Source organism: Ambystoma mexicanum, chromosome 2q, assembly GCF_040938575.1.
Source record: "Ambystoma mexicanum isolate Mex_15411 chromosome 2q, UKY_AmexF1_1, whole genome shotgun sequence".
NCBI classification, from domain to species: domain Eukaryota; kingdom Metazoa; phylum Chordata; class Amphibia; order Caudata; family Ambystomatidae; genus Ambystoma; species Ambystoma mexicanum.
This window is the reverse complement of record NC_090924.1, coordinates 399598780-399614235: the sequence shown is the minus strand read 5'-3', so window position 1 is coordinate 399614235 and position 15456 is coordinate 399598780. Positions and strand designations below refer to the sequence as shown.

General features: G+C 47.0%; 1 protein-coding gene across 1 annotated transcript in view; it reads left to right on the top strand.

Moving 5' to 3' along the window:
- LOC138569443 (ER membrane protein complex subunit 3-like) overlaps positions 1 to 15456 on the top strand; it is a 243048-nt gene that overhangs the window by 185303 nt on the left and 42289 nt on the right. Inside the window, exon 7 of the mRNA XM_069647416.1 lies at positions 5893 to 5975. Within this exon, the coding sequence (XP_069503517.1) occupies positions 5893 to 5975 (83 nt within the window). The remainder of the gene's footprint in view (positions 1 to 5892; positions 5976 to 15456) is intronic.

Here is a 15456-nt window from a genome sequence, read left to right as displayed (position 1 = left end):
TTACACATTTCTTTAAGACAGTCGGTTCCAGTACCTTTTCATTACCTAACATTACGTTCACTACATTGTGTGCGTATTGTATGTACATTAGACGTTATACGAGGGATATCTAGGTTATGGCCTACAGAGATTGATGCTCGCCGCTTTGGGTGATTCAGAAAACATATATGAGTTCCAGTTTCTACATACTATGGAAAAAACACTTTTACAGATAGAGGTTATACGTTTGGTCAACATCTTTCTCCGTGGTTATAGCAGCACTAGTCCAGACCTGGAGGGATATCATATAACGTTACATTTTTATGGCTTATTCACATTTTAAACAGAGGTAGTTCATTAATACCAATACTTGAATTGTTTTCTACCTTCTTCAGATAGTGATGCTTCAGCTTTTTTCCTCGCTACCCCGGCCTTGCGGTCCGGGTCATACGGGGTGCAATATCACATTGTTACTAATATAATGTTGCCGTGTTGGCGTCTCGGGTTTAGTTCATCTCCGACTTTCTCATGGGAACGCGCTCGCAGCGGATCTGCCAGGGCTGCTGAGGCGGCAGAGATGCATGAAAGGCCCTCCAAAGGTGGGGGCCTCTTTATAGTGTGCTGAACTCACGCCATGTTTGCTAGACAAGATGGCGTCTAGGCCTAACTAAATGCAAGGAAAGGATACGTGTGGGCAATGTCGTCGGCGGGTGAATCCTCCTCCACCTGGGCCCGGGTGGCATGAGGGGGCGCCCACCGAGTCATGGTCCTCACCTGGGGAGAAAGCTGTAGGTGAGGAGGGCCTCGCGGCCAGTCCTCCCCTACACTATGCTACCAGGTATCCTGAAGCAATACCTATGAGAACTGTTACTGCTCAGGCAGTGGCTAAGGGCCTACTTGTTATTTTTACCAGGGTAGGTTTTCCTAATGAGGTTATCTCAGACAGGGGAACCAATTTTATGTCCCACTACATGCAAGTCATGTGGAGTAACCTACAAGTTCTCAAAAGCCTACCATTCCCAAATCAATGGGTTGGTGGAGAGGTTTAATCGAACTATGAAGAGCATGATAGGTGCTTTAGAAGAACCCCTTGGAAGAAAGTGGGACCTTCTAATGCCATGCCTTCTTTTTGCTTATATGAAGTCCCTCAAGAAGGGGTTGGCGTCAGCCCCTTTGAGCTTCTCTTTAGTCATCTGGTTAGAGGTCCATTGGCCCTAATCAAGGAGGGGTTGGAGAGGGCTCCTTCCCACAAGCCAGTGAGAGTCACTGACTTTGTTAGGTCCCTGAAGGAGAATGACACGTGCTTCAGAAAACTTGAAAGCGGGTAAGGCTCTGGTTAAACATTGACATGACCAGAAGGCCAACATGGTTGAGTTTACTCAAGACCAGCTAGTTCTAGTTATGGTGCCTACAAGGCAGAGGGCCTTACAGGACAGATGGATTGGACCCTTCAAGGTTTTGGGCAAACTTGCAGAGATCAATTTGCTGGCCTTGGGCAATACCGAGGAGGCCCCCATGGTCTTTCACACCAACCGCCTAAAGGCATATGTATCCAGACCAGAAATAGGCACTTTGCTCTTAGCATCTGATCAAGAGGAGGGGTAGAGTAAGCCTCTACCTGACCTTCTCAGGGGACAGCCTTTAGATGAAAAAATAAGAGTTAATCTCTCTTCTGCTCTAACTTTGGACCAACAGGAGGAGTGCAAAATTCTGTTAAATCAGTTTGCCTCCCTGTTTTCATTGACAGCAGGCTTGACCCCTTGGGGCCAGCATGATATCCTTACTGGTGACTGTTTACCTGTCACAAGCATGGGGTACAGAATGTCAGACCATGTAAGAACCCACATAAAGGAAGAGGTCAAGAAAATGCTTGATCTCTGGGTAATTGAGGCATCTACATGTCCAGGGGCTAGTCCTGCTGTACTAGTGCCAAAGGCAGGATCCCAAGGCGTTGAGATTCTGTGTGGACTATAGAGCTCTTTATGCAGTCACCACGACTGATGCCCATCTTTTACCTAGGACAGATGAACTGGTGGATAAACTTGGTTCAGCCAAGTACCTCTGTACATTTGACCTACCCTCAGGCTATTGGCAAATAGCTCTATCTGACCATGCCAAGGAGAAAACTGCACTTTCCACACGAGGAGGCCTCTAGCAGTTTAAGGTAATGCCCTTTAGACTAAAGAATGCACTTACTACATTCCAAAGGATGGTAAATCATGTTCTGAATGGGATGGAGGACTTCTGCATGGCATACTTAGATGACATTGCAGTGTTCAGCCCTACTTGGAAAGAACATATTGACCACTTAGGATATATTTTGTAGGCTCTTGAGCAGTGGTCTATCTTCGACATGAGGTTGGAGGAGGTGAAATAAGGCCATTGCCTAGCAAAGTACAAGCTGTACAAGACGGCCACCCCTACTACTCAAACCCAAGTGAGAGCCTTTCTAGGTCTCACAGGTTATTATATGAAATTCATAGAGCTCTATTGGACCTAGCATCTCCCATGAATGTGGTGATCTCACCCAAATTTCCCAAGAAGGTCAGGTGTAATGAGTGCACCAAGGCATTTGAAGGACTTAAGAAAGCCCTTTGTCAAGCTCCAGTCTTGAGAGCTCCTGACTACAACCAATCCTTTATTGTACAAACAGATGCTTCCAATCCAGGTATAGGTGCAATTCTGAGTCAGCTGGATGAGAAAGGAAGGGAACACCCCATCTGCTTCATCTGTAGGAAACTGAAGGACTGAGAAACAAGATGGGCAACCATAGAACGTGAATGTTTTGCCGTTGTGTGGTATTTGAAGAAGTTTAGACCATACTTGTATGGGTCTATGTTTGTAAGTCAAACAGACCTCCAACCCTTGAGATGGTTAATGCAGATGAAGGGGAAGAATTCTAAATTGTCAAGATCGTCAATCAGCCTTCAGGGGTTTGATTTTACTATAGAACATAGATCAGGATGTAATCAACAAAACGCTGATGGTCTTTCCAGAAAGTATGACCGACTGGAGTAAGGCGATTCATCCAGGATTGGATTCAATCCTCCTGTCCCTTAGTCTGGGGCGGGCGAGTGTTAGGGGAAATTCTCAAAAAATGTGCGAACTCCCTTCTATCTTGGACACCCCCAGCTCTTTTTGCCGGACTTTAGAACTTTTTATCTCTCATATAATTTTAGTGCAATTTATTCTCTGTGTTTCTTGTGACTTTGGAGTCTGACAAACTCCATAGGAATCATCTTTACATTGGGCCACACAGCATCTTCAGTGCAGTGGCTCAGGGAAGTGTTTTTAGATTTCCCAAAGGTTTAAATACCTTCTCTTGGTGAAACTACTGTTTCCAAGAGCAGCGAAGTGAAATTGACTTTACTTACATTTTGGAACTTTCTAGACCAGCACACACTATCTTACAATAGGGTGCTGGGGGGAGGGGTGGATTTACTTGGTATCCCCTTTGTCAAGTTTCTCATGTAACATTTGTATGTTACCCTTTCTACAATGAATGGCTGGTGGCAGTGGTCTACTTTTTCATGTAACATTTGTATGTTACCCTTTCTACAATGAATGGCTGGTGGCAGTGGTCTACTTTTTACTACCATAGTGTGTTTTTACTGTGGGCTGCGTTCGCAGCTGCAGTAAGACACCCATTGGTGCCCATTTCGTCGAAATGGCCCCGGTCGTCTTTTTTCGCCATTTCTTGTTGGAAAGGTCCTTCTTGAGATTTACTCTGCGCGCCAAATCAGGTTTGGTCCTTTTCTTCATTTTGTCTTTGGCCATATTCACGCGTGAAGCTCGCCTCTGGCTCCAGTATGTCTGGCAGGGGCAGGAAGTGAGGGAGGTACCTGAAACTCCCTTAGCTTTATCCCCTTGGTTACAGGAATGCACCCAAAGGTGGTTGGTTGGCTGGCTGTCCAGCAAGGACGGCTACCTTGCTGTGTGATTGACAGCTAGGCTGGAATGAATGAGAGAAACCTGCATAAAAGGCAAAGCTTTGTGGCTTGGAAGGCAGAGTTGACCACTGGACGAAAGAATCCAAAGAAGGACTTGGAAGAGACGCCTGCTGCAACTCCTGGAGCGTTGGTTTGCCCGGTGAAGCCCTACTGCTGTGCTGAAGCTCCAAATTCGCCTCGACTAGAGAAGCCCTGCAAGGACGACTTCTTTTGAGTTGGTGGGACCAAAAGTAAGCCTGTCTGGACATCCTCTCAGAGCTGGCTGTACGTCCCTGCTGCTGGAACCGAAGTGCCAGGGACAGGAATACCAGATTGTGTGAGTTGCTTTAAAGTTGGACCTGAGCGCTAAGAAGATCCTGCGGACTTCCCTGATGCAGGACTGACCAAGCCCGAGCCACCTCAACATAGTACTGGACCCCAGATGTGAGGAAAGTTAAAGTGGTATCCGAGAACCGCAGTGTTGCTATTTGCTGTCCGATGCGAGGAGCTGAAACACTGAAGAACTGCTGAATTGATGTTTGCCCATCGCTGCGCTGATCTTCCCATTGCAGAGGAGTCACCAGACGTCCTCCCTCTTGTCCCCACAACTGAGGGTCAGGAACAACCGGATCTGCAGAGCTGTACAGGAACAGAAGCCAGCTGGAACCATTTCTTCTAACCAGAGGTACTGTAAAGTCTAAGAGAACCTACCTCTTGTGTAGCCTTACTTGCTCTCAGTTGAGACCTGTCTTGGTTACCTTGCAGAGTTTCTAAAGCTTTGCCCCTCGCATGCCTCCCAGCCTGTGGCCCTTCAAGTGTTCTATTTTTCTACAAACATTTCTAAAACCATTGTGCAAGACTTTTTACCTACCTGCAAAAAAGATCTTCAGCTCTCCTTGACATTGTGCAATTAACATTGGCTGTCCTGGCTCCCTTGCGACACTCCTCTTTACCTCTGATTGTGTGCTTTGGCCTTTCCCCAGGAAAGGGTTAATTTACTCTGCATTGGAAGGTTTTAAAAGTACTTACCTGTTTATTAATTTTGTTAACCTTCGTTTTATTCCTCTATTCTATCTTTTACACCAAACTCAGTATTGCTCTAAATGTACCAGTGATGCATAAATGCCCACAGTGTTGTATTTTAAGTCACCTGAGGGTGTAGGAAGTGTCTGTGTGCCATCATCAAAGGGTATCATGTGATTTGGAGAAACTAAGAGTGTGTTTTGAGTGTATTATAATTGTTACATATATTGCTCCCTTCTGAAGAAGTCTTATAAACTGACTCTGAAATAAATTCATAATTGTTGTATCAAGATACCTTAGTGTAAGTGTTTATAATTGCTACTGTGAAACTTGGTGTCACAACATTACTGCTCACATTGACCCCTCTTGAGATGAGCCTGGCTGCTCAGCCACACTACCAACTTGTGTAGTTCCGACTTATACCAAATGTTGGGGTCCCTTTTGCCAGGAGGTCAAGGTTATTGTAGTGCTCCCAAAGGGTACTGCATACAATCTTGCCTAACCAGTCACCTCTCCTCTGGAAAAAGTGCTTTAGCCACATCCGGAAATAAGCCTCTTGTCCCGGGAATGAACCTCTTGTCCCCTCCCAGTTGCAGCACACAGTTCCCATTAGTGGTTTGTTTGCTTGCATTTTCAAAGACTGAGTCCCCCATTAACTGCCGAGTTGTGTAGAAAATTATTTTGTTCATGGGACTCAAATGCATGATTCCCCCCAAGCTCTCCATGTATATAAACTATACAAATAATGTATTCTTGTGGGGTTCTTAGAGAAGGATATAAGAGTAAGGAAAAGTTCTGTACGTTTGCTCTATTCTCTATGCCCACCCACTATCCTTGACCCAGTTATGGCCATGGTAGTACCGTGGCTATTTGCCCACATTCTTAATTATTTTGCTGCCCCTTCTAGGAGATGGTGTTGCTTTTTAGTCGAATAAAGATTTGGTTGTTTTTGATTTTGTAGCTGCTGATCAGAGCCGCATCATGCAAGACCAGATGACTGGGGCTGCAGTCGCCATGCCGCCAGATCCAAACAAAGCATTCAAGGTGAGACATCTACGCATAGGGAGATGGTTATAGACTTATTTTGTCAAGTCCACAAGTAATCTTGCGGTATCTAACAGATGCTTGCTTTCCTCCAGACATGAATTTACAGGATATTCTCTTGTGTTCAATGATGTGTAACTTCACAAGAATCACTCTTGTGTTGCAACAAATGGGACTGGGTCAGACATTCCTTATTCTATCACTCATATTTATTCAGGATTTATAAAAATTGTTCCAAGACACAATTTCAGTTGATACATTCTTTGGTTCCCTAATAAGTGTTAGACTGTAGTGTTCTTCATAGGTTATTCACACAGTGAGCTCTTGTATTCAGTTAACACATCATCCTGTTAACATTTATCTGGGACAGCAGTCTTTTTTTTTCTTGGCCTAACCCTACATGACTAGGACAGTGCCCCCTAGTTATCCATAACACCATAAAACCCTTACACTTCTAAATTGCTTAACTTTTGAAAATTGTTTGATTGTGCACCCTTTCATTTTTCAATGCACACTTGCCTATATCCATTCAATACCAAACAAATTAATCTGGTAAATATAAGTCATGCCCGTTTTATGCATTTAAAGAAATAATTTGTTGCATGATTAAGCCAATCCTCACCCTTCTTGTATTTCGCCTAATATATGCTTACATGTTATCCTTTCTGTGATATATGAACTTCAAGAGTCCGAGAACTAGTACACACCAAAACAGGGCACTTTCTAGTAATGGGTAAGCATTACTTCTTAATTAAAATGGTGATGGGTAGAGAAAAATTCTTCCCTTCCTGTGTTCAAACTAGAAAACTCCACTGTTGAGAAAGATTTTCGCTTTTGAACCTTTCCCGCCATTGATTTCAAAGGGACACCATTCTTTTTGATTCTTTTTTTTAACCTTTCCCAACTTTTTTGAAGGGAAGCAAAGCCTTCCTTTTCCCTTCTTTTGCCTTTTGCTCATTGTTATGGGGAAACGGACTAGTCCCTCAGACTGTCAGTACTAAGAAACTGTTTCTCTTTGCAATTCTTGTATTTTGGTAATTGCACACTGCACATCACAATGGTATCCCATAAAAAATGATCTTTTGGGTTTTGGCTACTTTTTATATGAGCCTAACACAAGCTGGTGACGGCAGTAATATTTTTTTTAACTGTTTTTATTTTACTCATGCTCTTTCGGGTTTACTGCAAATGGCTACTAGTGATGGCTAGCACCCTAACATGGCTGTGCCATGAGGTTTTTCTCTTTTTCTTTAGACATATTGTAGTTTGCCCTTTTTTCCTGTCGGGAAATCCCATATAAGGCCATGTACTTGCCCGGGAAAGCTGCTGCTTTCACGAGTTAGAGGATCTTTGTGTGTGTGAGCCCAAGGGAGGGGGTCTGGGACTATCTGGTTCCCGTCCACATCCATTCGTGCCAGAGAATCTGCTGCTGGGTGGATATGAAACCAGACGTTTTCCCTGATTGGACAACTGCTGGCTGTTTGAATGTGCTAGATCCTTTCCATTGGCAGACTTGGACCTAATTCCAGCTCCACTTCTGGGTAATAGGAGGACCTCTGCAGCCGTTCTTCAGAGCTACGGTGGAGCCAGGAATCCTACGAGAAGAGCAGTCCACTGACTTACAGAGAAAAACTTTTGCAGTGGCCCAGCATCCTCTCCAGTGATTGGCCCCCTGAAGCCCTGGCTCCTTTGCAAGATCTCAAGACCCTTGTTGGTGCTATAGCCCTGGACTAGTGGGACCAACTAGTCTCAATTCCTACTCTAGGTTGCATACTCCAAGAACCTTCAGAAGTGTCCCTGGACTGCCCAGTAGACTGACTAGATCCCTTGTGGGCTACATCGCCAGAGTGGTCGCCATTCCACGTTCAAGCCTGGAAATCTAGTGGCTGCCAACTTGTGCCATAAGTCGCCTTCCCCCGAAATGACAGTATCCTAGTAGGAGGCTGAACTGGAGCTGCTTCTGTGACCGTACCCGGAAGATCGCCTGTCGCTGCCTGCAAATGGTGACCTTCACTGGAAATTATTTTCAGTGTGTCCTGGATGGGTCTACAACTGCATTCTTCATCAACTGTTGTCACATCTTGAAGTTGGACCCGACCGAAAGAAGCACTCGAACCTGCAACCCCTGGGCACCCCTCACCCGAACGGAAGAGCATGTCCCCAGTGACCCCCAGACAATCCATTGTGTGACCTGAGAAAATCTGAGTCAGGATGGTAAGTAAACGTAACTGTTCCTGCACCCCCCCGTCACCCTCCCCCACCAACCGAACCCACTCAATCCCACCCACTCAATCCCTCTGTCTCCTAAACTCCTGCTTTACTTACCTTTGGTCGTCGAACCTGGGTCAAGTATTCCACACCTGGGCTAGCCTTGGGATTAGAAGAGAGAACGTACCTGACTTTCAACCAATACTTATTCCACTTTTAAATAAAATGAACTGTTTGAAATCACCTCCACAAGCCCATTGCTCCATTCTAGATAATAACTTCCCTGGTGAAACATGTATTGGAACCTATGACTTTTTGGCACTGGGCCCCATACATCATAGGGCTGAACTTCTTAAGTGAAAGGGATTTGGGATTGCCCTAGTTCAATCTTTATCTGCATGTGATTACTTACTTGACCGACCTTCCTGGTTATTGATTGATTGCATTGTAAGTTAACCTTCTGGTGAATGTATATATTTGTGGTATATGGGTTTGTGCGATACTACGTGCTAGTTTAGTTTTAGTGTTCTTAAATGCCTAATTAATAACTATTTGTATACATGCTAAGTTGAATTCTGTGTCAACTTCGACACCCTATACCACTCTGTGACGAATCAGAGTAATTTGTCCCTTCTCCCCAATGGGGCTCTTCCCACCTCACTCCAACTCCCTCCCTGCCCCCGGTGAGGCTAGTCCAGTAGAGACAATTGGGACCTCACTGGTTGGGGGGGGGGGAAGAGGACTCCCCTTTGAGGACAAGGCCTCCCAGTCCAATGAGGAACTCCCTAAAACCCATCTCAATATCTGAGAACATTTACTATGGAAACATGTGTGAAGAAGAAAAACCAGTATTTGCTACTGTCACCCAGAAACTGTAAACATCTCTTTAAAAATATCCCATTTAACTGGGACAAGGAGGATGATATATGGAGGAAGAGGGAAGGCATGAGAGTTGGAAAGAGGAAGACCCCGATTGGTCCACTGCTGGGGTGTGTGTGTGTGTGGGGAGGTGGGGGGCAGATCGGTCATTGGCTAGTGGAAGTTTCAGCTCTTACCTGGCTTTTTGGATAAGAGGATCCCTGCACCCACTCCAGAGAGATCTTGGAAGAAACCAAAGGAGCCAAGCATCCTGCCAAGCTGCAAGACCCACGAGGAGACAGGAGACCTGTTGGAAGAAGGCCTGGCAACCAACTTCTGCTGCTGTCCTGGTAGTCCTGTGAAGGAGCTGGGACCCTTGAAGTGGAGGGAACATCCATTCTCGACAGCCGCTCGGAGTCCTATGAAGAAGAGCCTTCGGAAGTGCCCCTGGACCGCCCCGTGGCTGACCAACTCAGAGTTTGGGCTACCGTGAAGCCGATGGCAGGAAAAGCGACCTTGGACCCTCTTCAACAGACCTGCCAAGTCCTACAAAGGACTGGAGTACGGGGTGAGTTATGATACTTAACTGAATCCCTAACTCCCTTTTTAAAGGTTTTGATAACTTTTAGGATCCTTTTATATAGTTTTGGCTTTGCCATTGCTTATTCGCGCAAGCACTCCATATGTTGGGGACATGTTTTTTAGTTAGAACAACTTGTCTACTGCTTGGAACTGTTCATTGGACCCCGGAGACCCTACCTACGTTGTGTTCAGCCTCACAAAACTATGTTAAACTTTGGTGAACGTTTGGGCACAAGGCCCCTTACATCTTGGGGATGGACTTCTAAAGCTAGTATTGAATCTCTGTGGACCTGTAGTACTAATCTTTACCTTCCTTTTCAGGGGTTTGATCTGTCCTTTGCCCTACTCCAGTGATAGTATGTTTCTGATGCTTGTTAATCTGCTTAGAATCACATGCTGTGAATATAGTCCGCCATCCAGTGGTCACGACAGAGTATTGCATCTTGTCTTTCGGGGACCGAAAGGGGACGTCGGCATAGGCGTGTCTGTAACACTATCACTATCGTGATGTGTAGTGTACCCAAAATCCCTCACTCGCCGAGGTCCCTCAGATAGTTTTTTTCCGCCCAGATAACTGGTCGCCCTATAGCAGAGCTCTTACATAAGAGACATTGTTTATCTTATAAACATTCTTATCTTATACCGACTTGTTGGTTATTCCCTGTTAAGTCACTTCGGTCACAAGAACATCTTCGACGAAGACTGCGGGGGATTCGTCTACGGCGGTGGATTTCGGTGCCTAAGATACGGTGGCTGGATTTTCCATGTGGTCGGGCCTTCTAGCCGACCTTTACAGTAGGGAGAGTGGGGTGGGGGTTGGCATATTTTCGGTATGTCTTTCCTCTTCCCCCTCTTTACCTTTTTGGTCTAGTCATCTTCCTCTTTTGCTATGGAAAGGACTCCTGTTAGGTTCTGCCCTAAGTGTACGGTCAGATATCCTTGGAAGGACGAACACAAGACGAAAAGATGTGTGCGGCCTGCAAACTCCTTCAGCCTAAGACCCTTAAGGAACGCCGTGTAAAGCGATGGGCCGCGTACGGTATGTTGTAGGTGGAACACCCTTCCGCCACACCTGCTGAGAGTGACGGGCGCACTTCAGATGACCAAACATCCGTTGCAGAGGTAATAGTCCTTGAAGCAGACACTTCTAGATCCGCCACGCCTGTCCCCGACCCTTTAAGGCCTGACTCTGGTCACGCTTCAGGGACAACACCCGGCGACAGGGGCGTACAAGCGCATCTCACTAAGCACACAACCCCATATGCCTATTTCGACGCCCTCGTCGAGAAAAACGAAAGCGCCAGCAGGGCCATCGAAAATTTCAGCGATTTCCTCGGATCGTGCAGATCCAAAGCCTTCTCCGCATCAGCGTCTTGCGACTGGGCAATCAAAAGCTTCACACGTCGAAGCGGAAATCCGACGGTACAACGGTCCCGAAGGCCGCAGAAGGCCCAAAAATCACAACTAGGCCTCTAGTTGAAAAACTGACCGCTAGGCCTCCTAACGCCGCAGAAGGCAATACACCTACCGATAGACCATCGGAACCTTTATCTCACGCCGATTCAGCGGTTACGAGGACGGCATCGAGAGAATTACTGCATCGGTTGGTCTTATCCCCGTTCCGCCGAAAGTCATGGGGCAAGCCGCGGACAAATCTTTTGATACGCCATGGGGCCCCGATTCTCACGATACCTATGAGGACAGTCGGGAGCCTCTTTCCAACACCCTAAGAGACACTTTTCAGCGCCATAGGGAGGAAGACGACATTGTTCCACCCGTAGGCCCTCCTGGGTCCTCTAAATGGATAAGGGAGAAATCTGAGAGGTGTATGGGACCGTCGGGAGAGAATTATCAGTGTTTCTGATCACCCTCTCCCGAAAAGGTCTTGTGGAGAGCCAAACCTTCAATCTACTCATTATCGGGAAGATCAGCCTTCTGTCCTCGTCCAGCAGGAAGACATTGTCCTCATGGATACCTGTAGGGGCATTTACAATGAAGAGGAAGAAACTTCCTTTCTACAGTATTATGAGGAGGAACAGGCAGATGCCACAGACAATTGGGAAGAAACCCAGCACGAGGGAAGGGACCCATGGACACTTCCCCGCCAAGATCAGGACACTGATGTATTGTGTTTGGATTCCCCTCCGGCCCGTCAGGCCTCGCCTATAGATGACCAGATGGCCTTCAACTCTATGTTGAAGAAGGCAGCTGAACATGTTCAGATCTCTACTCAAGAGGCTGTACCTGAGCAGGACTTTGTAGAGGATATTCTTAAGGAGAAGCCTCCATCTAGCCAAGCCATTCCTCTCCTTAACTCCATCAAGAGAAGGTTGGCTCCCTCCTTGGTATCACCGGCTCAAACCCGGGCAGTGAACCCAAGAGTGGAAAAACTGTTTCGGCCGTCCCATTCCGACCCACAATACATTAAAGGGCACTCCATCCCCGATTCTCTGGTAGTGACTACCATCCGAAGAAGAGCAGAGGTACCCCTTGCCACTGGGGAGGCACCCCCGGACATGGAATCCAAGAAGCTTCATGTCTTAGGCAAACGAGTCACCTCAGCTGCCGCATACACTACGTGTATAGCAAATAATACCACGCTGTTGGCAAGTTATGCTGACGCTCAATGGAACCTACTCCAAGAGGGCCTCCAGGAGGTTCTCAGAACCCACCAGGTCCAAACGTTTCTCTATTGTAACTGAGGGAAGGCAGGTGAACCAGAATGTGAGAAAGAACACTACACGGCTAAAACAGCAGGCAGGTCTCTGGCCCAAGGGACCCTACTCAAAAGAAAGACACGCTTAGCTGCGTACCTCAGGGTTTAAACCCGAAACTCAGGCCTCACTCATCAGTAAGCCTATTGAAGAAAGTAACCTCTTAGTGAAAGCGGTTGATGAGGCATTGGAAACAGCCAAAAAAGAGCATGAGACTCTTAAGTCTCTGCAACAGATCACACAAAGACCTTAACCCCCCCGCCCCCCAGAGAGGTAATAACTTCTGGCAGTCCTTTCAAGAGCAGTCCCGTGCAAATCAGAGTAACTATGGCATGGGGAGTTTCATTACAGGAGAAACTTCAGGAAACCTTGCATACTACCCTTCAAGAGGGCAGCGACACAGCAAAGGCAGAGGTAGAGGCCCCAGTCCGAGAAGAGCCGCAGCCTCCGGTCAGAAATGACCATCAGATCCAGGTCCCCTCCCATGTTTCCCCGGTCGGGGGGCGATTAACATCTTTCCTCATGGCATGGGAGGGGATAAGTTCAGACCAGTGGGTCATAAAGATGGTCGCCCACGGGTACTGCGTGGAATTCGCCCGTCCACAATTCGGACCACCACGCTCACAGCGCCTTTCAAATCCTGAATCAAGAAGTGGAAACGTTGCTGGGAAAGGACGCTATAGAAGCCGTCCCTATTCTTCAAGTAAACAAGGGTATTTATTCAGTGTACTTCCTTGTACCCAAAAAGGAGCTCACCATGCGCCCTGTTCTAGACCTGCGCCCAGCGAACAAGTTCATAAAACCTTAGAAGTTTCGCATGGTAACTCTACAGGAGGTAATCCCACTGTTGAAACAAGGGGACTACATGGCAACATTGGACCTAAAAGATGCATACTTTTATATTTTAATGTTGCCAGCGCACAGGAAATATCTAAGGTTCATGATAGGGGACAGGCATTACCAATTCAAGGTACTCCCCTTCGGCATCGCTTCAGTGCCAAGGGTGTTCACCAAGGTCCTGGCGGTGGCTGCAGCACACCTGCGCAGACTATCCGTCCCAGTATACCCTTACCTCGACGACTGGCTCATCACAGGGGATTCGTACAGCACATGTTTTTCGAACACCCAAAAAACAGTGGATCTTCTCTTCAGTCTGGGTTTCTCGATCAACGAGCAGAAATCCAGTCTAGTCCCCAGTCAAACAAAACAATTTCTGGGAGCTCTAATTCAAATGGAAGACAGCCTTGTCTTCCCTCCAACGAGAGGGTTCAGAACATGTTTTTCCAGATCCCTCAATATGTAGCCAGTCGGGAGGTGACTGTGCGCAAATCCATGCGCTTGCTAGGAATGATGGCGTCGTGCATATACCGGTTTCCCACGCGTGGCTGCACATGCATCCATGCAAGAGTGGCTCAACAGCCAGTGGTATCAGGCCAGCAGACAATGGGAGGATCTGGTAGTTGTCTCGCCAGCCCCCGTTCTCTCTGCAGTGGTGGTCAAGAGAAAACCTCTTGAAGGGAAAGGCCACCCCTGCAGTGGAAGCCACTCTCACGTCAGACGCATCTCTCACGGGGAGGGGGGCTCACCTGTTTCAGCCGACAGCACATGGAGTGTGGTCCCCTCAGGTAGCGTCCAACCATATAAATTTACTGGAGCTATTAGCGGTGTTCAAGGCATTGAAGGCCTTTCAGATGCAACTGCAAGGGAAGACAGTGCTGATTCTAACGGACAGCACTACAGTAAAGTATTACCTGAACAAACAGGGGGGCACTCACTCTCCAGGGCTATCCAAGCTGTCCCAAAACATTTGGATATGGACTTTCAGACACAAGATGTTTCTGTTGTCCCAACTTGTTCCAGGGGAACTGAATCTTCCTGCAGACGTGCTCAGCAGAGATTTTCCTCTGCCCGAAGAATACTAATGGCTTCTGCACAAAGACATTGTTTCCAACGTCTTCACAGACTGGGGCCTCCCAGAGATCGACCTGTCTCTGGAGAGCGCACAATGCCCAGATTACTCCTCCAGGTACCCGCTTCAACGGGAACAGTCTCTGGATAACATGGTCAGGGAAATTTGTCTAATTTGAATCCCCCCCCGCCCACCCCCCCCCGACTGCGCTTCTCAACAAGATAGTGCACAAGATGCACCAGGAACCAGTTACCATGATACTGGTAGCCCCCATGTGGGCCTGCCAACCCTGTTTCGCTCATCTGATGGAAATGTCCCTCTCCCCACCAGTGAAATTACGCTGCCCATACAACATGTTGTCTCAGGACAGGGGAGGCCCTATACCCATGCACACAAACTCTGAACTTAGCAGCTTGGCTCCTGAGGTCTTAGTTTGGACACCTACGGCTGCCTCAGAGGTGCATGGACATACTCAGGGAAGCTAGGAAACTGAACACACATTATTGCTATGCCAGCAAATTGAAACGTTTTGTCATCTGGTGTAATTCCAAGGGTGTCAATCCCATCAATTGCTCGCTCACACACATTGTGCTGTACCTAACCCATCTGTTGGACTCTGGGTTGGTCTTCAGTTCCCTAAAGGTTCATCTGGCTGCACTGTCAGCCTACACCACATCACAACAAAAGGTGTTGTGGTGGAAGATACTGGTGATTAAGGCCTTTATGGAAGGGGTTAAGAGGATGTATCCTCCCATTTCTCACCCAGCTCCCGGGTGGGACCTAAATGTGGTTTTGACAAGGCTCATGGGAGCTCCCTTTGAGCCTATGCATAAAGCAAGTCTAAAAGACCTGACTTATAAAACGGCCTTCCTAGTGGCTATCACTTCTATCAGAAGGGTTAGCGAACTACAGGCACTTTCTGTTCTAGACCCCTTTGTCACGCACCCCAGATTTGCGCCCAAATTCATCTCAAAGTTCCATGTGAACCAATCGATTGAACTACCTACCTTTTTCCAGAATCCCACTAGCATGGTCGAAAAATGCCTACACACATTGGATGTGCGCATGACCGTCATGTTCTACCTGGAAAGAACTAAACCACTGAGGAAAACAAACCAAATTTTCGTTTCAGTGGCAGCTGGTAGAGAAGGGGATTCTGTCTCTAAATCCGCTATCTCAAGGTGTGTTTTCAAATGCATCACTGTTATAC